At 36.9% G+C, this 27507-nt stretch overlaps 2 protein-coding genes across 3 annotated transcripts in view; one reads left to right on the top strand and one right to left on the bottom strand.

The window, feature by feature from the left end:
- The first annotated feature begins 280 nt into the window (after nucleotides 1-280).
- sfr1 (SWI5-dependent homologous recombination repair protein 1) lies at nucleotides 281-3550 on the top strand. 2 transcript variants are annotated; one of them, XM_088635702.1, is made up of 4 exons: nucleotides 281-526; nucleotides 926-1038; nucleotides 1676-2095; nucleotides 2782-3550. In XM_088635702.1, exons 2-4 carry the CDS (start codon nucleotides 946-948, stop codon nucleotides 2971-2973), a joined length of 705 nt encoding a protein of 234 aa, XP_088491828.1. In that variant the 5' UTR covers nucleotides 281-526; nucleotides 926-945; the 3' UTR covers nucleotides 2974-3550. The 2 variants fall into 2 exon arrangements, with proteins under 2 accessions (XP_088491828.1, XP_088491830.1); XM_088635704.1 differs by lacking the exon at nucleotides 281-526 and having other exon boundaries at nucleotides 990-1124.
- The window catches only part of cfap43 (cilia and flagella associated protein 43), a 30702-nt gene continuing 6501 nt past the window's right edge, over nucleotides 3307-27507 (bottom strand). Inside the window, exons 10-38 of the mRNA XM_088635696.1 lie at nucleotides 26973-27053; nucleotides 25485-25633; nucleotides 23424-23527; nucleotides 23064-23216; nucleotides 22349-22515; nucleotides 21914-22072; nucleotides 21367-21497; nucleotides 20150-20324; nucleotides 19366-19476; nucleotides 18373-18450; nucleotides 17697-17822; nucleotides 16323-16427; nucleotides 15735-15851; nucleotides 15100-15306; nucleotides 14670-14876; nucleotides 13746-13835; nucleotides 13138-13218; nucleotides 12268-12393; nucleotides 11509-11628; nucleotides 9903-10010; nucleotides 9211-9297; nucleotides 8691-8779; nucleotides 7936-8143; nucleotides 7264-7376; nucleotides 5881-6040; nucleotides 5217-5381; nucleotides 4748-4828; nucleotides 4088-4241; nucleotides 3307-3761 (exon numbers count right to left, since the gene is read on the bottom strand). Of these exons, the coding sequence (XP_088491822.1) occupies nucleotides 3589-3761; nucleotides 4088-4241; nucleotides 4748-4828; nucleotides 5217-5381; nucleotides 5881-6040; nucleotides 7264-7376; nucleotides 7936-8143; nucleotides 8691-8779; nucleotides 9211-9297; nucleotides 9903-10010; nucleotides 11509-11628; nucleotides 12268-12393; nucleotides 13138-13218; nucleotides 13746-13835; nucleotides 14670-14876; nucleotides 15100-15306; nucleotides 15735-15851; nucleotides 16323-16427; nucleotides 17697-17822; nucleotides 18373-18450; nucleotides 19366-19476; nucleotides 20150-20324; nucleotides 21367-21497; nucleotides 21914-22072; nucleotides 22349-22515; nucleotides 23064-23216; nucleotides 23424-23527; nucleotides 25485-25633; nucleotides 26973-27053 (3825 nt within the window). The 3' untranslated portion in view covers nucleotides 3307-3588. The remainder of the gene's footprint in view (nucleotides 3762-4087; nucleotides 4242-4747; nucleotides 4829-5216; nucleotides 5382-5880; nucleotides 6041-7263; nucleotides 7377-7935; nucleotides 8144-8690; nucleotides 8780-9210; nucleotides 9298-9902; nucleotides 10011-11508; nucleotides 11629-12267; nucleotides 12394-13137; nucleotides 13219-13745; nucleotides 13836-14669; nucleotides 14877-15099; nucleotides 15307-15734; nucleotides 15852-16322; nucleotides 16428-17696; nucleotides 17823-18372; nucleotides 18451-19365; nucleotides 19477-20149; nucleotides 20325-21366; nucleotides 21498-21913; nucleotides 22073-22348; nucleotides 22516-23063; nucleotides 23217-23423; nucleotides 23528-25484; nucleotides 25634-26972; nucleotides 27054-27507) is intronic.

Here is a 27507-nt window from a genome sequence, read left to right as displayed (position 1 = left end):
CGTCTGTTCTACACATATTTTTCCTTTCAAATCTGTAAAATACATTTTACCAATTAATAAAGCCACCAGCGACTAAAACATTAGACGTTTATCAACATTCGAAACTGAAAATCATACAAATGTAATAAATAATTACAAATATTATAATTGTGGTGAAATGTTCGAAAGGAGAAAGTAAAATCAGTTTCTGTGTAGTCTAATCTGCGCCAAACTTTTCAAATTAAAACTACAATTACCACAGAGCAGTGGTATTTGGCGCATGCGTTCCCTCAACACCGGGAAGTAGCGGCTAATTTGAAGGAAGTTACCTTCGGATAAACAGTCAAGTGTTGGGCTTGTGTTTTGGATTATTAGTGTCACGGATAAAATGTGACATTTCTGATTATATATTCACTAAATCAATATATGAATAGTACTGTACGTATAGTTTGTGATAATACCGACTTTGTACTCCATTGATCGTGAAGAATATGCAGACAACTATCCTGTTTCCCAAGGAGAAGCACAGCTGCTGGTGTCTTAACGAGTAAGAACGCAAGTTAAAAAAGAAATATTAAAAACGTATAATAGCACTTATTTACAAAAACCACTTTATATTATATTTATATTACCTTGAATTACAACTTAATAAGAAGGGCATTCGAGGGGAGATAGCAAGTGGTAAATTATATTAAGATGAGGTGCGTGTTTATAATCTTAGTGTAAACATTTTGTATGTAAGGCGAGTAACGTCTTACGTAATTAATGTCAGTACTTCAGGTAGAACAAGATAATTTCTAGGTTTATTCGCGAACTACCTGCAAGGTTTCCTGGAGATAGATCATGTCGTGATATTTTGTACAACAACTTGGGTTATTAAGTGAGGTTTTGATTGTCAACTGTGGTATTGTAAGCAATCTTATAATTTGACATTTGCTTTTTTTAGGTAATCTTGTACAGCTCAGCATGGAGACACCAAACACAAGGAAAACAAAGCCTGTGTTCTGCACGCCAGACAGCACCTTGAATTCCACACCCCATGGCCTCAGTGTAAAACAGGTGCCAGACCTAGACAGACGTGTGCGGTTTTAAACTCTTCCTATGAGACTCTATGCTCCTTACACTGTCACACTGCCATGGCTGAGGTATTGGTAGAGCTGTTTCCACCAACTTTATTGTCCCAGAAACAGAATTGTGGCTACATGTCAATGTAGGTTTAAAGGCAAACCACTATTTACTTTAATTGGTGTCACTCCTTTGTGTAACATCCATTTCAATTATTCTTAAAGCTTACATAGATCAATACTGAGACAGAAAGGTCTCACATCTTACTGGTTATTATAGAGTGAGTCTGTATGTTGTGCCATTGTGATCCATTTAAATCCATTTTACCTCTGGATTTTCAGAGGTAGCTGTTTTAAATAGTCTGTTTAAATTACATTTGAACCAGCCCTCCTCAATCCTTTAATATATTGGTCAGTTTGTAGGTCTTCTTGTCAGAATGCACTGCTGAAAGACTCTTGAACAACTGGCTAAGTATTTATACAGTAGGTCCCACACTGTTGTTTATTTTGACACGTCTTGTAAATAATATTTATTCACTGCATTCTTTTCCGAAACGATGTCTGCCTTTAATGTTTTTCAGCAGCGCTGACTAACCGAATGTAACTTGAGGTTATTTCTGTTCTGGTTTTAGCCGATGAGTGCTTCACTGAAAGAAAGACTGAAAAGAACAAGGCGCTCTTTTCATTCCCCTTTTACGGTGGCAAAACGGCTTAAAATAGATCCACCCGAGGCAGAGGACGACTCGAAGGTGCAGGAAGTGTCTCCAAAGTCCGTACGTGACCTGGACAGTGCCGGCGGGAACACAGTCAGCGTTAATAAAGGGAGGCCTTGGGAGAGCCCAGAGGTGACCGATACTTCCAGACAGTGGGATGTGTGCAGAACCGGCACAGAGAGTGGAAACGAAGCAGCACAGAGCAGTTCCTCCAGAGAAAGAGCTGATCCTCCCACACAGATAGATCTGCTTCAGCTGAGAGACAGGCTAAAGAAAGAAGTCAGAGAAAAGGAGGAAATGCTGCGGAGACTGAAGATGGTTAGAATGTACAGAACAAAGGTATCTCAAACAATATGTCAGATAACCTCCGATTTACTGTGCTGTAAATTGAACAGTGAGCGGATGTACTTTCTCATTGTGTGAAGTCATGTAATTACATGACTGAAAACATGACATTAAAATATGCTATAAGACTATAACGTTTTGGCTGTGGAGCCTTCTTCAGGTGAAGGCACCCAAAGAAGGCGCCACAGCCGAAACATTGTGTTTCTTGTCTTTTCAGCATGGAATAAACCTTTACTTGTTCCTTTGCAGCTTACGCACGCTGACTCAGCTAACTACTATAACACTAGAGATCTGTATTATTGCATTTTAAATGAACTGTAATTGAGAATTGAAACTAAAAAAGAAAACTTCAGGACATTTTGTGATATTTATCTGTGCCGGTTCTGTAGTAATAACTATGCAAATTGCAAATAAAACTTGGAAAATATTTCCATGGTACTCGATTATGCAAATTGAGTACCATGGAAATATTGTCCGTTTTATTTCTTGCAGTGTGAATTAGCTGAAAATGTCTTTTTTATGTTTAGAATGAAAAATCAATTTCAAGTGAGAGGAATTCAAGTTATGGTGACATGATAAATCTCTGTAGAAGCTGAGGAAAAACCTCAACAGATCTGGTGCATTTTGTACACTTCAGAAAATGGAAGTATTTACAGGCCATATTGTATTTTTCTTTCCAGAATGACCTGGATAAGCTACAGTTTCTAATCAACAAGTGGAGAGGCAGCAGCCAGGCAGTACTATATGAGCTAAAGTCAGCCTTCTGCACTGATGGGAGACAGCTTAGTCTCACACAGCTTATAGATCACTATGGGCTGGATGACCGCATTCTGCACTACAACAGGACAGAGGAAGAGTTCTCAGACCAATAAACTTTACAAAATGGAACAATTTTTTTCTCCTGAAATATTCACTTAACAGTTTTCTTGTACTTTACATGAACGTTTACTCTCTTTAAAGAGTCTGGTTTCTCAATTCTGTGAAAAAAACAGATGGTTTTGAGATTGATCCTATATTTTTCAATGTTTTGTTGACTGATTAGTTCCACTAAATCTTTAAAGACAGGACACTATATTAACGTTTATATGCTGGTCAAGTCTATTTCAGTTTGTTATAATGTAGGCAGTGTTGTTGAAATTATATCTTGTCTTCCTTAAGTCAATATTTATTTATTTTTTTGAGAAGTTAATAAATACAGTACTTCATTGTGTACCTTCAGTCTTTATTCGTAGAAGTACCCATCTCATGCCCTTTAAGATATAATACGATTGTTAAAGCAGTCAGTTACAATTAAGATTCGCTTTAGGCCATAGGTTTTTTACACAAAAAAACTATTGACGTGTTTAATATGTCTATGTATTTTATGAAAAAAATGTAATTGAAGTGTTTGGCTTTAATGGATGGGACTGTGCTGATGCTGTGAGTTCTAGTAAAGCAGTGGTGTAAAAACCCAGTGTCCTGTTTTGTCATGGGCTTTCTCCAGGCGTTCAGTGTTCCAGCTGGACCAGGGCTGGGAATGTCTTCATTCTCAGTCTCTCCACCTCTGCTCGGAGGATGGCCACCTCCTGAGCTTGTGCTTTGGCCAGATCCACCAGCTTCCTCCTCTGGATGATGTCTTGATACCGCTCTTCTGTGGTGGTGTCCTGGTTTTGCTCCACAGCTGTTAAAGTTAAAACAGTCTATAAAGGAACTGAATTTCATAATAAACAGAGGTAGGATACACAATAAGTGAGTGGTACAGGGGCTTACAGAGAGCACAACATCTGCTGTCACATACCAAAAGGAAAGGCCCAAAACTATTAGATAGTAATCCTCATTGAACAAGTGCCAAATTAATGAAGGAAATTCTGTGTCTCATGTTCCTAACAGAAGATGACTGGAATAAATGGGGTAGAATTTCATTGTGTGGATTTAACCTTTTTTCTGCATGTCATACCAATCCAGTAAAGCCCTTATGGGTCCTCAAAAGGATCAATGTTACCTCACCTATAGCGTCGTAGATGTGTCTCCTCTCTGCCACGGTCACCATCATCTCCTGCAGCTGCTGATCCAGGATTGCATTGGCCTTTGCCTTTTGTGCGGTCTGCCTGTTCAGTTGTTTGATCAGCTTCTTGGTATTGCTCACATTCTTCTTATGGTTCTACAAGGTGACATGATTTTTGTGAAACTGTTTCCATTTTCTGTGTTAATTAGATCTCTTTCCAGTTTTTAAAAGAAGCATGTTAACATTATTTTATTCCCGTTTAATACAAACTGTATGTAGATAAGTTTAATATTTTCTTTCAAATCAGAGATGATATTTCCTAGAACATTCTGAATATAAGTTATCACAGATCCACGACAGATATGTTTTGAAAATAGATTTGCAAAAATAATAATGGGATATATGGAATTGTATGTGCTTCATGTGTGTTATACTGGTTAACGAGCTTATTTATAATGAGTGCTCACTGAAGGGACACTCATTATAGAGAAATGGCAGCTGGTGGCCATGGCATGGCAGTAACTACCAACAGCTCCTCTCTGAATGACTGTGAGCAGTCTGTGCTTTAAATGATTTAAATACATTTAGCTTCCCTCACATTAACTTTCAATGACATAACATCTGGAGATGGTGATAGTTAAAGATTAGCATGTTTACCTTACCTTTTCTTGCATAGAAAGTGTTTTTTGCAAAGTTGAAAGCTGTGTGGACAGACGGTCATCGTGATCTGTCTCATTCAGATACTGAAAAAAGAAAACAGCAAAAAAATATGGTCACTGTTTAAATGGAAATCAGTCAGATGTCTTTTTACCATGCCAATACTTTTTCTCCCAAGCAATTTCAATTTCAAAGCTGCGATGAAGAATAGCTGAATCAGTATTTATTTTATTTTAACTAGAAACTGTGGTTTAGACTAAGTGTAGTCTAATGATAAAGTAGTGGCTGCAGCGAAATCAGAAGTAATTATTTCATAAGATATCTAATGCAGTGAGTAGATCAACACCAATTAGACTGGCATGGCTTTTTTTTACTAAGGTAAGCTGCTCAGTCTTGTAAGGCTTTATTTTAATTAAAAGTTGTAATTGCCAAGTAGCTTCCTCTTCAAGACTGATGATCACTGAAGTAACATACTGCCTGCAGTTCTTGGGTGACCCGCAGCATCTGGATATCCCGGGCTTTATTGTGCAGGTCTTCCATGTGCATTCGCAGCTTCTTGTGCTCCCACTCCTGCTGGATGATGCCCTTTCTGAATTCTTTACTTTCCACCATACTTGCAATCTTCTGCTCTCCTAAAGTCTTAGTGAGGACACAGAAATTGAGGCATGAAATGAATCATCCTCAACCTAACCAGTCTGTTCAGGCTGAAGGTATTCTGTTCCATTCTGTTCTGGAAGACCAGAGTGGAAAAATACTTAATAAGCCCTAAAGAAAGCATAGCAAAGTAAAACTATGACATTTCTGTAAAGCATAGAGGGATATACTACAGTAAGCCATGATATCAACCATAAGAAGCCATCACACAGACAAGTCAAGTGAGTATGATGCTTTAGAACTGTAGTTATCACTTGGGAGAAATACAGTTACTTTTGGCAGCTTATTAAGATTTACAGTATTGCTTTTTTGCACCTGAAGAGAAGAACTTTAATTAAATTGTAGAAGCAGGATATTCCAAACCACAAAGTAAAAGAATGTGCATATAGATTTAAAGCATTTAACAATTTAACCAAGTCTATTGATATTGATACATTTACTGTTGTACATGTGTGATTGGTGCACAGAAATGCACAGTCCCTACCTTGATAGTTCCATTAAGATCTTCCACTACACTCCTGTGCAGTAATACAGAATCAGAATAGTCTGCAATGAAGTTCCCGGTCTCCACTTCCACCTGGCCTTGCTTTATGAGGAACTGGACCATTAGATCCAGCTGGAATCTCATCTTCTCATCGCGTGTCCTGTGTAGAAACAAGTCATTCATTTTTCAGGAGGTAGAAGTTCAATTCTCAATCAATGTGCACAATTGAAAACTTTCTGTGATTCTTTTTACACAAAATTAAGGTATTTTAAATCCAAACAACATATCATGTGGTTGTAGTAGTAGAATAGCATGGATAGTATTTAAATACAGTATTTATAAAACAGAACAAAGCCTGGCAAGTGAAAGTTTAGTTGTTCCCACTCCTGTCACAACTTACCTTCCCTTCAAACTGTAATCTTACAAACTAAAACATAATGCTTGATAACTATTTTTTTGGGAGATCTATGACAATAAAGAGGGAATCAGTGAACTCTATACCATAGAAATAATGAGGTTCCCATTGCTTTACAGTTCCTGGATCCTGGGTTGGATTCTGAGCTAGACAACTTTGTGTAGAATTTGCATGTTAGTGTGGCTTTTCTACAGGTGCTCTGCTTTCTTTGCACTTGGCAAAGATATGCTGGTCAGGTTAACTGGTGTCTCTAAAAGGTTCCTGTGTCTGTGTGCCCTGGTGTGGATTTGTGTCCACTCCAGGGTACAGTTGCACATTGCACACTGTTTGCTGGGACAGGCTGCAGATCGCTGTGACTCTAAATTAGATGATGTTGCTTTAGAAAATAAATGGATGGAAATACAATAAAGGACACAATGCTCCAGATATCTCATCAACAATCAAAATGACTGATGTTGAATATTGAAGTATAATCTAATGTTGAGGAATCTATGCAGACTTCATAACAAAACAGTTGAGTCTCATCGCTGGAAAATTCCAGCAATACCATATGAAGACACATTTTATATGTAAAAGGTTACTAAACCACTTACAGCTTGAATTGAAAAAATGTAGAAAATACTAGACATTTAAGAAATTACAATTACACTTTTAATGTAATTATTTTTAAAAGTAATTAATTGAAACTAGTGCTACTTGACAATGTGTCACACTGAAAACGAATTGCCTAGATTTACTGAAGTTGAAGGGACTTCATAATTAAATAACTGTAAGTGTTCACAGAGAAAAGTATAGTGTCCAATATAATACATTATGTATTACACTATATTTCATACAATATATATACTTTATGGAGTTAAGTTAAAATGTGACTTTCAGTCGTTCTGGTAAAAAATATTTCACTATAGCCCACCCCTCAGTTTACAATAATTGGTATTATTTTTAATAACTGCATTTCAGGGTCTCACCCATTAAGCTCATCTATGATGTTTTTAATATCCTGTTTCACACACTCATCTTCTTCAGTTCTCTTTTGCAAAAAAGCTTGCATCTCAGCAAGTGTCAGAGCTTTTTGTTTCACCTGGAAAAGGAGAGAAAGATGTGAAACATGGTAGCTTCATCATTATAATATACTACAACAATCTTTGGTTTTCAACCAGAAAATCTGTCTTAAGCATGAGATTTTTGGGGGGTTTACTGGGGAAAAATTCACATAATGCATTTGACCTCAAACACCCCTATAATTTTAAAACATACATTTTGGACTACCTGAGCTAGATAATACAAGGCTCCAAAACTGTTATAAAGGACTTTTAAATATTTATATAAATGAAATAAACTGAATAATAAGTTAATAGATTTTTGCACTTCCTACATCTACATTAAAAATGGTCTTATATATATACAGTACTTTTCTTATGCAGAGGTAGATGTTTTGTATGATACTGGAGTAGGATCCTGGGCATTAATCTGCCCTACAGTCAGCTTTCAACTAGACAGCAAATGGACTCCAGGCAATAATCTGAGCAGGCCATGCAGTACAGATCCAGCAGCATTGATAGATTTTCATTGGCTCATGTCAAGACCAGTTGTGGCATGTTGTGTGAATGCAACTTGCTGATCCAGCGGAGAATCCTCACCTGTTGTTCGCTCTTCACCTTGGCTCTCCTGGTCAGACAAAAGCGTTCCCACACTGCAAGGTCTAGACCCTCAGGCATGTTCTCTACCGCATCCAGCTCATCCATGGCCTTCATCAGCTGAGACAGACCTTCGCTGGCTTCTCTAGCTGACTCCGGCCGGTCTTTGAAAGGACTGGAGTTGTCTGTTTGAGTCCTCATTCTCTGGACCCTGTACAAAAGCATTAGCTGACATGAATCAATTCACTTACAGTATGTCATTGACTAATCCACACATTGGCTAAATCTCCAGCTGCATGCTGTCCAGTTGCCAGTACCCCCTGGCAAACACAATGGCTGCAATACTTATAGACCAAGAAAGGACAAGTGTAGATGTACATTTCATAGGGAATTTCCTGCAATGCTGACTAACAGGAGCTTATTTTCTTATTAATTCAGTATTTTTGCAAATTGAAGTCAATTATTTAAAGGTTCCACTGCTGCATTGATTGGGAATCAGATTTTATTCAGATTTTGAAACCAAGCAACCAGTGATACATATATATATCACAGTGTTTATAGACAGCAAAAGATTACTTTTTGTTGGTGATTTTCAAAAGTGACTGATGTGAATTTTAAGCAAACATATCAGTACTAACAGAGACAAAACTTCTATACTGTTCTGTTATTTTTTCACATTCATACACTGCAGTGCATGGTCTATGATTCATTTATGTCTCTATGTTTATAATTTATGTGAATACTGTCTGATATTTCACCTGGGTCTGCGCTTATACAGCTTGTACAGGTGGTCAACTAAATGGGCAGGTACATCGCCAAACTCCTTCCTGAACCCGCGATCAAGCAGCTGAGTGGGAGAGAAGAAAAGATATTTTCATTTTAAAACAAGGATTTCCATTAAAATGTACAACTAATCTACAGTTTAAATATATATTTTCTGCTAAGTAAAAGCCAGAATCACAATGATATTTGATTCAACTATGAAATACAGTGACTGTTTTTTTTAAAATAATACATTGATATTCCTTTTAACAGTTGTCAAAACTGTTGTTTTAATGGAAGGGAAGCTATTGTATTTGTAAAAGGGGGAGAGATGCTCTATAGGGATTGCACACAAGCTTTGATGTCTCAGTACTGTTGCAGTAAGGAGTCTTGTGGCTATCAGATCCATAATATACAGTACCAACACATTTCAGGACAACTTCAAGGTACAGTAACTTCAAGAACCTGGGAGTTAAGTCATGATTTGGTAAACCTAGAATAAACTCAAAGTCTTACTTTGTCCTCTGCAACGACATTATCATAGTTTTCTCGGAAGGCATCAACTTCTTCTTTGCATTTCTTTACTTCTTCTGCAATTTCATTCTGTCAGCAACAAGAAGCCTATATTTTAGCTATGTCTCCATATAATAGCCTGCATTTTAAATACATTCAATCAAAGATCTGGAAAATAGACATGCAACATAGTTTAACATCTAGTTAAAGTTTACATTATAATATGCAACATAGTTTACCTTCATGTTTAATGTCTATAAGAGATCACATTACTGCTTTGCTAAGCAATGTTCAATAAATATCCAGTGTTCAAACTACAGAGTTAGCTCATACTGTATAAGGATTAAAACTAGCTTATGGAATCAGGTCTTAACCAATAAAAGTGAATGTTGTTCTTCAAAATAAGGGGATACAAACATTATTGCATCCAAAGGTGATGTACTGTAGGTATTACACAAGTTTGTTCTTGCTAGAGGTGACACACCCTTAAAAGCATAAGAGCTACAGCACAACATGAAACATTTATATTACTGATCTCTTACCACCGTTTTTCTAATTGAAACATCCTTTCTATAATTTATTAACGGTTTTCAATGAATTCATAGTATTAATGAGTAAAATTTTATTTGTTTAAATCTTAAAACAGATGAAGTAGAGACACTTAAGGTCTCTGATGTCTGGTGACAGATTGCTACCCTCATTTTCCTTGTTTTTTCAAGTTTGTAGTTAAGTTCTTTCTCTCTGTTCACCAGCTCTTCCTCGATGAGAATTGAGTAAACCAGATTTGCAATCTTCAGCTCCTCCTGAAAAACACAGTAGAAGTGTGATCGATGAAAGGGAATTTTAAGCTTAATTTGCCCTTTGTGGTAAGCAAGACTTAATGTACTGTATTTGATCAAACCTCCATCACAAAATTCATTTGTTACCTCCTTTTAATATTTAGTGATGTTTTTCTCATACTTTTATGCAACAAGATTAGATAGATAGATAGATAGATAGATAGATAGATAGATAGATAGATAGATAGATAGATAGATAGATAGATAGATAGATAGATAGATAGATACTTTATTGATCCCGTGAGGGAAATTGCAGTGCAACAGCAGCTTAACACACACAACACAGCCACAGTGTAACGAATTATATACTAATAGTACAATACATACAATACAATACAAGAGTTACTCACAGTCCGGACACACAAGAGGAAACTAGAACAGAACAGTACACAGAAAATCGTATCACACGTATGAATATAAATATAGATGTAACCATAGATATAAATATAAATATAAATGTATTGCACAGGTCCCTGGCATATATTGCACAAAAGTGGTTGTAAACTGGAAAAAGAAAAAGAAAAAGAAAAAGAAAGAGAACAGATGTAGCAGTATATGTGTATATGCGTTTAGTCCAGAAACAGGTCACTGTCGCTGTTGCCTCTGCCAAGACGCAAGGTGGATGCGTTGTACAGTCTTATGGCAGACGGCAAGAATGACCTCCTGTAGCGCTCCCTGTCGCACCGTGGGTGAATCAGTCTATTGCTGAACGTGCTCTTCATTCCTGCAAGCCTGTCATAGAGGGGATGGGAGAAGTTGTCCATGATGGCCTCCAGTTTGGACATCATTCTCCTCTCAGCCACTACCTCCAAGGGGTCCAGGTCAGACCCAATGACAGAGCTCGCTCTCCTGATGAGCTTGTTCAGCCTTTTGGAATCTACTGCTCTAATCCCAGAGCCCCAGCACACCACTGCGTAGAAAATGGCACTCGCTACCACCGACTGATAAAACATGTGTAGCATCTTACTACACACATTGAAGGACCTGAGCCTCCTCAAGAAGTAAAGTCGGCTCTGTCCGTTCTTATAGCTTTAAGTTAAAATGTTCAAATGACACTAACATTGGGAATATAAACTACACCTTGACTTTGGTATTGCCTTAGCCTTTCAAACAGTCAAGACCCAGAAAATAAAAATCCTTAGCTCCTGGAAAAAGTGCTAACAGCCAATGCATTAACCAGCTCAATAAGCAGTGATTTAACTGCTTTAAATGATTAATCGCAACTTTTGTCAATGCTTTTTGTATCATAATAATTCAGGAACATGCCGCAGCACACAGTGTCTATACCTTACAGTCACAAAACATTTCCTTGATAATAAAGTGGGTGTAGACATTGACAGGTATAAAGTTCTTCCTGTTTGTTCAGATTTTTGTGGTTAGTCATCTGGTATAAAACAGCTGTGCAGTTGTGTAAGACTACTTAAATACTATTTAGATATCACAATTTAGAATTCATTTTTACCTGATAAATCACCATTTCAGATTTCACTTTCCTCTCAAAAAGTCGGGTTAAGGCTTCATCAAAAGCCTGTGTGGAATCCTTGATGGAAGACTGCAGTTTCTTCATTTCTGCTTCCAAAGCCTTAAACCAATCAGAAACAAACATGAGATGTATGTTAAATCTGTAATTGAATATATCCGTTATGGACTACTTTAATGAGTAATGATATTTATGTGATATCATTAAAAACAGCTGTAGTTTTAGAAAATTACATTTATTTCTTGAATTTTCTACAGGATTCCTACAATCTGGAGAAAGTGGGCTATGTTTTTGGTTTGTAGAATAGTATTCAGTGGCATAAATCAATACTATGACATGTTTAGAAGACTTTGTTCTTTCACCAGAAAAGTTTGCCTTGCTGTTTCATATAAAATAGCCTGACGAGTTCAAACCTTAAATAATTAAGTATTTCAAAATAAGGCCTACCTGATGACACAGATTGCTTAGAGGCAAAGAAAACTGTCTCTTCAATATATTTTCATGTAGTTTGCTATTATATATGTATAGAAATATTTAATGTGCTCTTAACCCCACATACCCTGAAGTATATGATTTACAATATTGAGACTGTGTGATTTTTTTTATTTTAACCTAAATACGCTGCATTGATTAAAACAAACCAGGTGTCAGCCAATGGATTCAAATTTCCTATTTAAAAAGCTCAGATCCCTAAATCCTAGCCCTTAGCTGAAATTGTTATGGGTTCTGTAAGTTTTATACCTTGCGATATTTTTCCTGTTCTTCATGCAGCTCTTTCACTTTCTTTTCATACTCTTTAAAGCACTTCTTCTCCTCTTCAGTCCATTGCAGGTCTGGTTTAGACATAAACTCAGGCTGTGGAATCTCCTGTGACATGACAGGGCAGGGAAACCATGGAATGAGCAAGAAACTAGAGAACTTTCCCCCACCAGGCATTATGTTTATGTCATGGTTTACTACTTAAAATAAAAAATTGTTTTCTTTATACAGTTCTGTTAAAAGTCCAAAACCAAATAATCTTTTTCTGCTCCTTAACAAACATTCTATACAGTTGAAAATACACAGATAGCAACCAAAACCTAAAACGATATAAAGATTAAAACCAGAAAATAAAACTCATTTTATTAAGCAATTTCCAAGAAAATTAGAACAAAGAACTGCACTGTTCTGCATAAATATTTGCATCTATTATGGAGATCATAGACAAAGAGCTTAATATTTTTAGACAATATTCCTATACTTCTAGTATCATCCACCATGGCCTACATAATCACTAATGAAAAATTGTTTGAGTGTTCTTTCTTAGCACCATGTTCAAACAATTTGGGTTCCAAGGAAATGAAAAGATAATGCTCACTATGCAACACTCTATACAAATAGGTACATAGTAGGTCTTAAACATCTCCCCCTTGTGTGTATAAATGATAAGGAATCCTTCAAGGCCTTTGAGACTGAATTCAAGCCATTGAATTCAGTCACATATGAAATTGGCAACAACATTGTTAGCTGCAATTTCACAAGCTCACAAATTTAAAAAGAGTGCCCTTTTTTCAAACTAACAGTCACTAAAAACACCATCACCCATTTGAACAAAAGTTTGAAGCTCCTGACCATTTTCAAAATGTCCTCTTTTTTTACTTCCAGGACTCCTCCCATCATGTCATCCAGGGCTCTCTCTCTGGCATTGTCACCCTACAGGGAGAGAAGATTGTCGTTGAACTGTACCACCTCAACACTGTCTTCAGTTCTGCTTCACCACTCAGATCCTACTGCAGAATCTGTACCCATTCACATCTAAGAAAGTGCCAGCAGGCTTTTTAAAGCATTATAATCTAGTGTTATTTTTATTAAGAAAAGATTGTGCTAGAAACTGTCTTCCCGTGTTTCACTTTCCAAAATGCAAAACAATTGATATTGTTCTGTGTTTGGTTGGGTATCTATGAAATGCAACAAAGGACTGGTTTTTAAAATCTAAAATAACTAAGTGCAAGTGTGAGATTGTTTTATATCATTTAATTCCTTTTCCCTTATCAATTTAAAATGACTAACTATATTTTTATATTTCTTTCTCATTGGAATTCTGTGCCAATTCCTTTGCTTTGCAGAAAATACTGTAATTGTAAATGTAATTTTGAACATTTGCCTTTGGGTTTTCCAAATGAGATCTTTTTTTCCTAAAAGAAAAGCTTCTCTGTACTCCTAATTCATGTGTGGCTTACCTTAGAAGCCAGTCTTTTTTGTTCCTCAGTCTTGGCTAGCTCCTCTGCTTTCTGCTTCTGTTCTGGGGTGAGGTATTTTTCAACTTTAATCTGGAAAGATAATAACACATCAAATTAAATTAGTCTCTTCAAATACTATAAATCATAGACCGATATCTGATGAACCCCTGAAGCTAAACCAACTTCAAAACACTTTATACAATATGTAATGAAATAAGACTTTTTAAAAGCAGTATTCAGTTATGTCTTATATTCCCATTAAAAATAAGATCAACAAAGATCAGAAGTTTATGCTTTTGGTTATGTTTTAATCATATGAGTGTTACTGGCTAAGTTTTGCTCAATAGATACAAGAGATTCATCCCCTAATCAAATGAAATTCTTCTGTTTTTTGTACTGTGCAAAATTGCAGATGAAAAAAAAAATCAGACATTTGAGTTACCCTTCAACAGTTCCCTAACATGCCTCATACAGCAGGTAGGATTTTGAGATCTTTCCAAACTAACCAATGCAAAGACAATGGAACAGTGGGTCAGCATTTATGTGGCATTTCTTGTGAGTACACAGGCAGTCCAGTCCTGCCTGGGAAAATGAATGATCCAGCTGACTGGCAGAATTTGAGTTTCAATTTAAATCTTGAGTACTCAATTACAGCTATCAACCCTAATTGGCTACTAATAACAGGCTAGATTCCAACTACAATTTTCAAGGTGTAGGTCTGGCACAGTTCAATGCCAAGGACTTACCGGCTGCCAAGTGGAGTATTATTTTCTGTGAATAACATTTGAGTTTGACTTTGAGTTTCAAAAAAGAATAACAGCTGATTCCAGCTGTGCTGTGAACTGGCTAAACTGAGTTGGCATTCTGTAAGAGGTGTAAATGCACTATAAACAACAACAAGTTTAACAGCACACAACTTATTACCTCTGCATCCTCCACTGTGAGAGCCCTCTCGGGCCTCTCACTGTAAGACAGAGTTGGTTCCCACAGTTTCTCTTTCAGGTCCAGTTCGGCCATGATCTCCAGAATCCTCTTGTTCCTGTCCTTTACCCGGTTTATCTCCTGCTCCTTCTGTTTATACACAGCACTGAATTCCTTGTTGAAGGCAGTTTTAATGTTGTAAATGACGTCCTGGGGGGCAAAAAATGGATTTCAGTAAAATATTTGTCTTAATAAAACTCCAAATGTTAAAACATTGGAAACATTGAACTCCTGAATGGCCTTTTTGCAGTGAATTGTGCTCAGATAAAATATATAGCCAAAGCTGAGATTCCAATTTATATTTCACTGGCGTGAGATGCCGTGGTTGAGTTCTATGCAAGAGGATCTGAAGGCCGGTGGTTCATTGCCATACCTGAAGGAGAATTATCTGGTTGATTTTTTGCTCCCTGGTGTGCAGTTCAAACTGGCTGTAGAGGTGAGGGTTGAGGCCGCCATACAGAGCACTCAAACTGCCCATGAGAGCAGGACTCTCAGCAACTTTCCCCCCCTCCTCATCTCCTTCCTCCTCATCCCTCTCTGATGCCCCCATAGACCGGCTCTCCAGGATCTCCTTTCGGATCTGCATTTATGGCAGTACATAAGAGAACATCAGATCTATGAGTTCATCTCTCACGAATGCCCTTCAATTAAGTAAAGCCTAACCAAAATTGCGCTACTTGTCCCAAACGTGTTTAGTGATTGAAACAATGCTTTTGAATAACAGTGTGCACCGTGACCAGACAGTACAAACTAGTTGACATCATAAATAATAGCCTTTAACTTAAAACACAAAATGGAAAATGCTAAAATGAAAGATATCTTGTCATTGGTTTGTAAGGTTTTTAAAAACTGTTGGACATACTGTAGCAAATAAATGAGCATAACAGTATCTAACAGTATACAGTTCTATCTGATAGAAAAATGTATAGTTACAGGATTGCAATTTTAAAGTTGGTGGATCCTCTGTATGCTATGTAGGGGTAAACAGTTAATGAGGGTGTAAATTACACTGAGGTCGGCCTGTTCAATCTTTCTCAGACATAGAACTCTCTCCAACTCCTCCACTTCTTTGGGTGTGCGCTCCTTCATAGGGTAGTTCTTCACCTCATGCTCTGTGTGGAAAGCCTAAAGCAGGGACCAGGATTGGTTAAATTACACCCTTATCACCTCACACAGCTTATTCTAATACATTCAAACACATAAAGGTTTATTCCATGCTGAAAAGAGCTCAGCACACCCGAAGAAGGCCCCACTGCCGAAACGTTGTCTTTCTTTTCTTCTCTTTTCAGCATGGAATAAACCATTACTTGTTCCTTTGCAGCCTATGTGTGCTGACACAGCTACCTACACTAATTTCCTCTGCACTGCTCCCATTAATTTTTATTCATCTGCTGCTTTTCCCACAAAGGTAAATGTTTTGCTTACTCATTCTATGACACCAGAAACCCGGTCAAACTGAAAAACAATTTAAAGTCTTGAAAATATAAATCCAGCATAACAGATTTGTTATAAGAGTCAAAATAAACTTCAATACAAGACTAGGTTTGAGAACACTGTACACTGTAACCTTTCTTACTCTAAAGCTCTTCTAGATACCTTAATGGCCTGCCCTTTGACCTTCATGGAGTCCCAGCATTCCTTTTTGATTACATCACGTAGGTAGCACTTGGCTAGGTTCTCCAGTTCAATCTCATTACGGACCTTACAAGTAGAGAAAAGAACCATTAAAATTTTCAAAATAAGAATAGTTGAGCAGGGACCAGAAAAACCTGCATTCTCATTTAGAATTACATTAGTTTAAGGAATACTAGTTTATACTAGTCTCCTCCCCACTGATAGCTGATGTGTGGTGAGCGTTCTGGCGCACTATGGCTGCCGTCGCATCATCCAGGTGGATGCTGCACATTGGTGGTGGTGGAGGGGAGTCCCCATTACCTGTAAAGCGCTTTGAGTGGAGTGTCCAAAAAAGGCGCTATATAAGTGTAAGCAATTATTATTATTATTATTATTATTATTATTATTATTATTATTATTATTATTATTATTATGTTTTTTTTAAGTACTGCACCACTTATCAAAGCAAAACTATATAAATAGGTATAGAAAATATTGATCCCCATTGTACATATTTTGCCACATTTTGTTGTATTATAACTAGAAACTTGATAGACTTTCTTATTTTTAAAATATGTTCCAGGTTATGCTCCAAAGTCTAGAAAATATGTGAATAATGGACAGAGGATACATATTTCAACAGGACAATGACCACAAACACAAAGCCAAAGCAACCTTTTAGTGGCTTAAAATGAAGAAGGTGGAAGTGCTTGAGTGTCCCATTCAAAGTCCAGAGTTAATCTGTGTTCCATAGACAATCTGTGGGAGGAACAGGAACTGAAGTTTGCTATACACCACCGCTGCACCAGTAACTTGCAACAGCTAGAGCAATTTTGCAAGGAAGAGTGAGTGAAAATCAAACCTCCAAGATGTGAAAAGCTGGTTACAGTATACTGCAAAAGATTTGAGGCTATAATTGCTGCAAAAGGGGAAGCAACTAGTGCCCTCAGAATTTGCTTGAGGTCTCAGGGGGGTGAATCCAAGCTGTATTTTTCTTTTTATATATATATTAAAAGCCAGTTACAAAGGTGAACATGAGAAAGGTTTCAAACCTGCGGAGGCCTTTCAGCCCAAAAAGGCCATTGGATATTTAGTAGTTAATAAGAACATAAAGAAATGTTACAGATGAGAGAAGGTTCTGTACATGGAAACTAGATGTTAACACATACAGGAAGCCAATGAAAGTGATCTTCTTAAAAGGAAAAAAAATTTTTGCAAAACATTACAGTGTAATGCCAAACTGCATAATTCTGCAAAACAGTATTAGTTTCAGTCCTTTTGGATTTCTTATATAATTTAAGCCTAGATGAACATGCTCATCATGCCTCACCATTGCACAGCTTATTTTCCTTTTACCTTGTTGACTTCTTCCTCTCCCTCGGCTTGCAGCCTCTTCTGTTCTTCCACATCTAGGTTAAATTCCTGCTGCTCCAGCTTCTCTATCTCAGGCAGGGATTCATTCTCACGCATCATTGCCTGTATCTGCAAAAGAAAAAGAAAAAGATTGTAAAACAAGTTCTAAATTGGAGTAAACACTATGTACTGAATATCATACGAAACATATTACTTTACTTATGTAATTTCGATTAATCAATCATTAATGACTTACTTTAATACATGTAAGTGACTGTGTTGTAAAAGTACTACATTTCTTCATTAGTGAGAGAGCTGATTGGGTATAGCTGATGGGGAAATTTAACCTGGTGATTTTTAAGGTTGGTGAAAATCAGGAAATAACTGCACAGAAAAGAACGAACTAAAAGCTCCATTACCATCAAGAGATCACGGTAAGAGAAATGACATGAGATGGCAAATGGCATCCCACAAGGTAGCATCTGCATCCTGATGTAAAACATGCATCAAAGAGCTACAACATACTGTATATTGTTTTGAAATGTGGCCACACATGCTATACTAGTCTTCTGGTCTGACTTTTACAGTAGACCTTCTATTCCTTATTCCTGTTGATGACAAATGATAACCAGTGTTCTGAGTTTACTTGTCATGTCGGTTTAATAAAAAGCTTGCTTACTGTTTTGCGCAGCTGCTTGATGCCTTTTCTCAGACTTTTTTTCTTTTCTGCAAACTGCTGGCTCTCCTCTTTGATTGCCTGTAAGAATATAAAATGTCTGAGTAAATCACCAAGCATGGATGTGACACAAGAACTTCCAACAGTTTATAACTTTTATCAGTTTTTAAACAACTCAATTAGGTTTTGCGTTGATCAGGAATCTAGTTAAAGCTTATGTTTGTATAGAATAAACCAAAGGGTTCTCTAAATTCTAATAATGTAGTCACCTAGTCAAAAAGAGGTTAACTTCTTTTTAACCTCTGTTCCTCATTTGGACTGGTCTACCCACCACTGCTCATAACTTGATAAATACCCTGCAGTCATCTACTGTTGCAGCCCTGTTCTAAGGAAAATACCTTCACGTGAAATATCAGATGGGGCTCTTAATAAATCTCTGAATAGTTATGCAATCAAAATATTTAAGTGTTTGATTTTGTGTTCAGTTTGAGCATTCAAGATTTAATTAACATTATTCACTTTAAAAATATGTATACATATAAATATGTATACATATTTTTAATGGTAAAAATAGAATTTCCAAGGCAAACACCCTCTGTCTTTAATCATGTAATTTTTTTCTAATGTTTTTCATATGCAATAGTATAACATTTACAAATTCTGAAATTCCAAATTCCTGTTTGCTTTCCAATCTCAGGAAAATGATATTCTTTTTCCTGTACAATTCAGTACAATCATTCTTACATTATTCTGTTTCCCTACATTTTCTAAGGAAGCCTATCAAACTATGGTGCACAGTGTGAAAAGTTAATATATCTTAATTAGTATCACAGAGACTGAAAACAAAAATTGTCTAAGCTTCTATTTTGATATCCTTTTGCTATTTTGCTATCAATACAAAGGTTTCCAAATCACTATATCACTAAAGGTTTTGAAATCACTATATAGGCAACACAAAGGCTACAGAAAGAAGAATGGAGCTATTGTCAGGCTGACCTCCTCCAGTTTTTGGTCAAGCCAGGTAGCATCTGCAGGTGAGACAGAAGGGAGGCTGGTGTAGCTCTCGTCCTGCTCAATCAACTCCACACTCAATCTCCTGGAAGTGGCCTAATGAACAAAATTGATAGAATCAAGGCTAATCAATATGGCAGCTTGATCATTAAACCACATCAAACAATGTGTTGTATTAGCAGAGGATGTACAATAATGATGATCAAAAACTTTCCATACTTATGGAAAGTTTCTGTGTGTTTCCTTGTAAGTATAAAGAAAAACAGTTGCCTTTCCACGTGTTGCTTTTACCACGTGTGGTAAAGTGCTTCAGAGTGATTTATGCCCTGGGAATTCCCCATATCAGGTAATGCCTAAGCCAGAAGCTTGATTTTCTTTTTTTATGATGCTTGAATACAATTCCATTAGTGACACACTCAAATGCATTAATATAATAGGCTGCTGGTGCACAAATACCCATAATTTACAAATTGAGGAGTCATTAAAATGTTCACAGCAGATGTGTTACTTTGTGCAAGCTGTTTTTAGGGCGTGAGACAACCCGTTAAAGACGAACATGTACTGTATACTTACAGATGTGTGACATCCACTTACAGGATGTAAGCAACACTTTCTTCTTGAATTATTTTGCATTTCAGTATTGCACATTTTGTATTATACCACACGATGCTGCAGTGACCAGCAGTTTACAAATAAGCCAGAGCACATACTGTTTATGCAGGCATAAAAAGATGCTGCCCTCAGGCTCCTTGAATGCACAGTGTTATACCTCTTCCTGCTGCTCCTGAAGTGTTATTCCAGTGGGTGACTGGGACTCATGGATCCATGCAGGCAGGTCACTGAGAGCTGTGTTCTCTGAGGCCATCATGCGGTCCAAAAGCGATTGCATGGAACGTGCATTCTCCGTTGCTGTAGTTGCTTTGTTCATACCGGCTGTCTTAAAACTGCATTAAACATAATAAAGATACTATATTATATAGAGCACTGATTAAGGTGAGGGTTGACGTTACTGTAGGAGCATGTAATGGGTATGAATGGGTATGAATATTGATTAGCTCTTTGTCCTATCACAATGCTAGAGGAGACAGGACTGTCTTACTCCTTTTCTTTCTGTCGTCTGCACATCTAAAATGAAGCCGTCACTCTAATTCATATACTGTATATGTACTCTTGCGGCACTAGTCACAGTTACAGTAGCTATGTAATGCTGATGACCCCTAAAAAGGGAGAGCCAGCTGTCTGGTATAACCTTTAACTTTATATTTGTAAAAATGTGGAGTCAGAGATCATACAAAAGTCTGCTTTCTGTGGAATTGAGATTGGACAGACTGATAAGTAATATTCATAACCACAATAGATAGACAGATGAGTGGATAGATGTAGAGACAGATAGATTGTAATGTGCTACAAGAACCTCTGTGCTTCCTTCAGACATTTACACAAGCCGTCCTGTCAGCACCTGCAAGTAATTATACTACCTATATAAATATTTCATCAATTTAAAACAATGTATTTAAAAACAGAACAAATGCAAAGTCTGTGCTAGTAAACCTTTTAACTGCACTATGTTTCTAGAAGAGTTGTTTTTTTTAATAAGTATTTTATATTTGCTTTCCATAATAATTATCAAAAGGCATTTTCTTTTTTTAATAATACAAGCAGACCAAAGGCAACATATGCGGAAGTTGCCCAGTTCATTTAACAGAATACAGTGACTCCATTAACAGTAATCCCGTAATGACTGAAAAAAAAGGTTCTAGAATGTTTTTGATGAAAATTTACAATATGTTCACTAGGGATGTGATCAACAGGAATGCATTGTTTCTCCACTTCATTCATTCTCTGGCATGTGATCAGGTCTATGCTAGTTAAACATGGGTGGAAATTGCATCCTTCTTGTGAAATTATTATTATTCATTCTCTGAAGTGCCAACTTTTTAAAAACATCTTATTAAAATGCTTTGAGGGCCTGCATCACAAACGTACCTGAGCTGGACACAGACAAGAGCCCCATCTGTGAGGCCTGTGGTAATAAGTGTCTGACTGTCTTGAGAGAAGGAAACTGTCCGAGCCCCAGCTGTCCAGCAAGAGTGGCACTGCATCTGGAGGTACTTCTCCTGTTCACACATAGACATACAGTATTAAAAGCTGGAAACTCCAAGCTACTTTATAAATGACTTAGGAGTCTGCTATTAGACCTGAAAATAACCCGTTATTATCATAACTGCTAGCAATGTATCACATTATCTGCCTGTCATTATTTTCCCCTTTACATAGACATTTTTTTTTTGCAGAATGCAGTCTTTCATTTGAGCATAAAAAGTCAATTTCTCAATCACTGCATTCAGCTCCCAACCGGCCCCGTATGCTAGGAAAGCAAATTAAACTTGCTCTTTAATTGCTTCTAAATTCTACTTCTAAATTTGGATTTTAGAATTATTAATTCCAGTCATTGGATTTTAGCATTCTTTAAATGTTCTTTTATATTTGTAGGGTCCACAACTGTCAGCTAAGCTGTTTTTCAAACTCCTACCATTTGAGATGTCTCTCTGATATGCAGCAGTCCGTCCCTGCCTACGGACGCCAGCCATTGCTGGTGGGGAGACAGGAGGAGAGAAGCCGGACCAAGAGGATGTCCTTCAACTTCCTTCTCTGGAGTCAGTAACACAACATCTTTAGCTTTTGCACCCCCCTAAGAAAAGAAAATGTTCCTAAATCAGATGAATTCTCTGTGAGGAATTTCTGAATTGTATTTATCTTCTGTGAATAAAAACTATGTGCATAGAGATGTCTTCAGTACAACATATTTACTTAAATAATTACATCTTAATTTAATTTAAAATAAATTAATTAAAATAAATCAATCTGGATGCTCCAGTAAAAATGACAAGGTTGATTACAGAATAAAGAAAATCCCCATGTTACACAAACAAATAAAATACTGTATATACAACTGATTAACAGGTACCTCTGTCAAGAGGAATTTCTGAATGGACTTTGTCCTGTTGCAGTACCCATAGGCCCTATTGTTAGGTCCCAGGACTACAGAGGAGAGAGGTTTGCCGACTTCATAATGACGTTTTTGCAGAATCTCATCCTTTAAGCAGCCACGCCGGTCAGCACAGCCCGCAGCTCCTTACAGGGGGACAAGTAAAGGGAGTGACTCACTGCAAGATGTGCATTGGTAACTTCAAAAGGCTAAAAAAGCTAAGAAAATACTTTTATTATTTAATCTCCCTTTTTATTAATAAATGGATTTTAACAAAAACCAGTTAAGAAAAAAACTGTCATGAACTTATTATTAATGGGTTTAAGTAGGGGTTTTGTCTTCTGGGGCTGTGCACATATTCGTGTGAGCCTTGAAGATGACATTTGTACTTCACATACTGTACTATTAGTTGAAGGTGTGTAACACTGAAACATCAAAGTTTGGTTTTTCAAGGATTCAAGTGTTTTGTAAAAACGTCAGCTGAACCCCCAGAAAGTGATGAGATCATCCATGAATAACATCCCTATGACTTACAGCACCATGCTTTACATTTAGACAGGAAGCATATGCAGAGGTTTTACTGTATTATAGAATGTTAAAAATGAAATGAATAACAAAAAAATTCTAAAGAGACACACTGCTCTTTTCACACTTGAAATCAAAGAAGGAATCAATCAGAAATATCTGTCTTTACCTATCATGAGTTGAGCTTGTAGTACAAACATTTCCAGATGGCTCTCTTCCTTCATGCCTTCTTGTTTATTCACAGCAGACAGCACTAGGACTTTCGCGTGCTTTGTCTCCTTGTTGTAATGAACAGACAGATCTACAACAGAGCCTGCTGCCTCTGAAACGGGATCGCACAGCTATTTAGTTTTTCCATAAGTGGTCAGATTGTTTTAAAATGCAGATATTCTAAAACATTTTCTAAATTGCATTATTATAGTGATGGACCAATGATGTTGACTTTTTATAGAGATTTGTGTTTTACTTAATCAAATAATTGCTTTTTACTTTGTTGTGTTGATTGTGAATAGAATAGAATAGAATAGACCTGTGTATCCAATAACTTCGAACATTTTGGATGGCCTGGCATCCAACACAAATATATACGAGTCTGAAGCTCCACTGAGAAGAAAAGTTCCTCCTTGGTCATACCTGTAAAAAAAGAGAAATAAAGACTGGAACAGGACTCATCTGTGAAGGGTTGGAAGTCTGTGTATAAGACGTCTTCATAAACACGTTATTTACTGTACTGTACACTTAAGTTACTGTAAATCTTACACAAAAAAGCAGAGAGACTTGAAGACATACTTATGTATCTTGCCATATTATTTCAGAGCAAAAATTATTATTTGGCTGTGTTCGTTCACTAAGGTCTGGATTAAACCACCCACCAATTACAGTCACTAATATAAACCCAGTATTGTACCTGGATTTGTCTTTTCAATGGGTACAAGCAAGATACAGTAACTCAAACAAACAAAAAGACCCTACCAAGCACTGGGTTTGTGTTTTGTACCTTTGGTGAAAGTATTCACTAAATCTAATAAAACTTTATGAAACATTGTTTGTGCTTTACATAGTTCTTTAGAAATTTTCATCAAATGTAAAAGTAAATGTAATATTCATTTAAAAAATGGACAACCCTCCATTAAACATGTTAATCAGCATCATTTAAAGTTATGGTCCTTTATTTTCTCACACAACATTCTTACCTGATACATTAATATGTATAAAACATATAAGGAATAAATACTAAATTAAATTAAAAGTAGCATTTCTTTACAGCATTCAGATAAAACATATTCTGATGCCAAATGAAGACATAAATGTCTATATTTTAGATCAGTAACGCAATGGGCACATACATTTCATTTAATTTTTAAATGATGAGCACATAACGTTGCTGATTATTTCTGTGTCACTGTTCCTTGGGACAACAAAATACAAATCTCAAGTCATGTACTGTATACTCACAAAAACACCATGTGCTCAGTGCATTGTAAAAATTGTTAAAATTGACAACATGGGATGATTATGAATCAGCATAAATAACCCTTCAAAAATACATGATTTTAATTAATAAATGATTAATTAAGAATAGTAAAAGATAAAATCATGTCCCAGCTTAGAAATTAACCAAGCAAGGCAAAGTCCAGGAAGAAATGTGCATTCACGCATGGAATGGCTGTATGACTGTAGGTCTGTAGAGTGACAGACTGTAGACAGACTGTAGAGGGACTGTAGAGGGACAGAATGACTGTAGTTCACCACCTCCATGCTTGGAAGGCATTCAGCTTTCATAGAACAGAAGATAAAGTATGTGGAGATATCGTTGTCAATGTTGTGCTGATAGTTTTGTTGTTAAACCAGCTGGTGGAGTGGTGGACATGTACAGTAAGAGTACACAGTGCTAGGATTACTCAGTTCCACTGACTTATACCAACAATACCGAGATCTTGCTGTAACCAGCTTTTTCACCTGTGTCTAACAGAACATCTGTAGAACCAACTGGCCAATCCTCTGAACGGGAGACCACCACAACCAGCCAACCCTCCCTAGCTCAATGCAGCTGCACAGGAGCAATGGCAGAGTGTAGCGGAGCTAGTTCAGACACGGTGACGTCATCGCCCTCCCTGCACATAGCAGGGACCTCAGCCACCTGGGCTGAGGGAGGTCTCCTTTAGCTCATTGGGCTGGTTCCCTGTTGCCTTACGCCAGAGACCCGGGTTCGCGCCCCAGGTGTTGCAGGACGAACTGGCAGGGTGGAGCAGCAAGGGCATGAGCCCGCGTGGAACCGCGACGGTCACAAAAGCATCCTAACAGCTGTCAAATCACACTGTACATTTATACCTCAACGCTGCCAGGATTGTGTTCATGCTCAGATCATACTCAAACTACTAACTATACTATACTTTATAAATATTTTCATTTTGACAGTATGTCATATTAATCCCAAAAACTTAAAATGATTCTGTGCTCTGTTTCTGTGTTGACATTTTCAGGGGTTTCTTTTTTGTTGAATACCAATTTTTAAAATACCAGTTTTAATTCCCTAGACATGATACAGTGTTTCTTCATGAAAAAGGAGTCACCACAAATAAAGACGTACTGGAGGTGTTCCACAGGCACATGGTAGAGGTGAACCCTGTGAACTAGGCGTGGAAGGTGCTCCTGGGTCAGGTCTATGAAGCAGATGTGCCCGGAGGCTGTCCCCACAGCAGCACACTGTGCAGCTGGGCAGCACGCCAGGCTTGTTGCCTGCATTCAGAGTCAGAAAGAATAACATGGTGTGGCAAAAGAGCAGACTTGGAATGAACCACAAAAACACGCAGATGTCTGTGTCATATCTTAAGAGCTGACTTTTATTTTGCTGTTGTTTTCTATAAACAAGTTTTTAAAGATTTTCTTTCTTAGTATACTGTAAGAGTTGTGCATTTTTTGTATTTCTTAAATAAGCCTTTCTAATCCATGACACTGCTACATGTTAATATTAATGACACTGTACCTAGCACACTTTTAGGATTTTCTTTTTTAATTATAACAATTTTTGTTATTTTAATTATAACAATTTTTGAAGTTGGGTTTTTTTTTTTGCTTTAATCATTGCATGTTATCTTGGATAAAGATGTTTAATTATCATTGTCTTTCTTCTGATTGTTGATTATTGTTATTTAAAAAAACACTGTTATAAAGAAGAAGTTAATGCAAAAAGTTTTTACTGACTAGAAATAAGAAAGACTGGATATTTAGCTTGCCTGTGAATAAACACATGCCATGTTGAAGCTCTAAATTTATATGCATGATCTGTAGTTACTGCATGGGGAGTTGATACTGTTACAGTTACTGCAATCGACTAAATAACAGTTTAAATTGTTTGCTCATTAGAAATTCATAAACACCCTACAGTACCATACTCCTACAGAGCAAAAGCATCCAAATCCAGAATGAAACGGGTTCTGTATGTTGCATGTAACTGAGATCTTCATATAGTCTCAAATTACTTTTTGATAGATTAGCCCTACATGTTAAAGCATGACTTCTAACAGTTTTTTTTGAGTGCTCACAATTTAAAGCTTAAAAGAAATGTTTTTAATAGAAGTATCTGCTAGGCACACACATTTTTTAAGCAATTTAACTTGCTTCAACAGGTGTTGCTAAAATGATCTCAAGCTGACCTAATAAATAACAGATCTTGTCATCTGATTTAAGATCCATCAGTCTGAGTAATACCTCTGAGTACAGTATGTAAGGCTCTAATTTATGAAGGATTACTTTATATACCTTGTATGGGTAGTAAGATACTCAATGTTAGGTTAAAGGTTATTCACATGCCCGCTAAAGTCTGTTGATGCAAGTTTTTAATTACACCCCTGCCGTCATGGGGAATTCCATTCTGAAGGTTTTCAGAGACATACTGTAAACTAATATTTGAACTTTTATTGCTTACTTGTAGTTGTAGTTAGCAAAATGATTTTATCTTCAAATTGTACTTCTGCATTTATACTTTAAATATGTACTGAGATGTAACTGAAACAGTTGTCATATTTTAACACTTTTATTTTCTCCTCCTTATTCTTAAAAAATAAACAATACATACCTGCACTTGTAGACTTAAAGAGCTGATGCAGCTGCCATCTTTCATTGACCAAACCTGCAGCAGCCCGGAGTCTCTGACTGACTACCATTCAGAAATGGAGAGGAAAAAAAATATTATAACACAGTAACATCTTAAACTGAACAATGAACATTCTAGTTTTCAAACTAAAAAGCCATAACTACATCATACAAAAATCAGACTTTCTATATTTCAGCTTTGACCCCTGACAGATCATTAGAAGCAAACACCTGGGAATTTCGAGCTGTTTTTTTATTTTATTTTCTGCAGCTCATGTTTACCAGCTTAAGTTCAGTTTGCTTGAACAATCATAACCTTCTTGGGCATATAGTGTAGCCATGAATCTGGGGTCTGGACAATGAGTGGGCAAGGATTAGCAAATTGTCTTTCCACACGCTTGTGTTTCAACCTTTGATTCCCCAACAGATGTTGCCTAAGATGATGTTCTGTTGCAATATAAAAAGGGTTATTTAAGGCACGTCAGGCAGGATTGTTAGATGAATCCTTAAGGTGAGTG

Source organism: Lepisosteus platostomus, chromosome 6 (assembly GCF_059453375.1).
Source record: "Lepisosteus platostomus isolate fLepPlt1 chromosome 6, fLepPlt1.hap1, whole genome shotgun sequence".
NCBI classification, from domain to species: Eukaryota; Metazoa; Chordata; class Actinopteri; order Semionotiformes; family Lepisosteidae; genus Lepisosteus; species Lepisosteus platostomus.
Note: the sequence above shows the minus strand (reverse complement) of the source record. Positions and strands in the feature narration are given on the sequence as shown.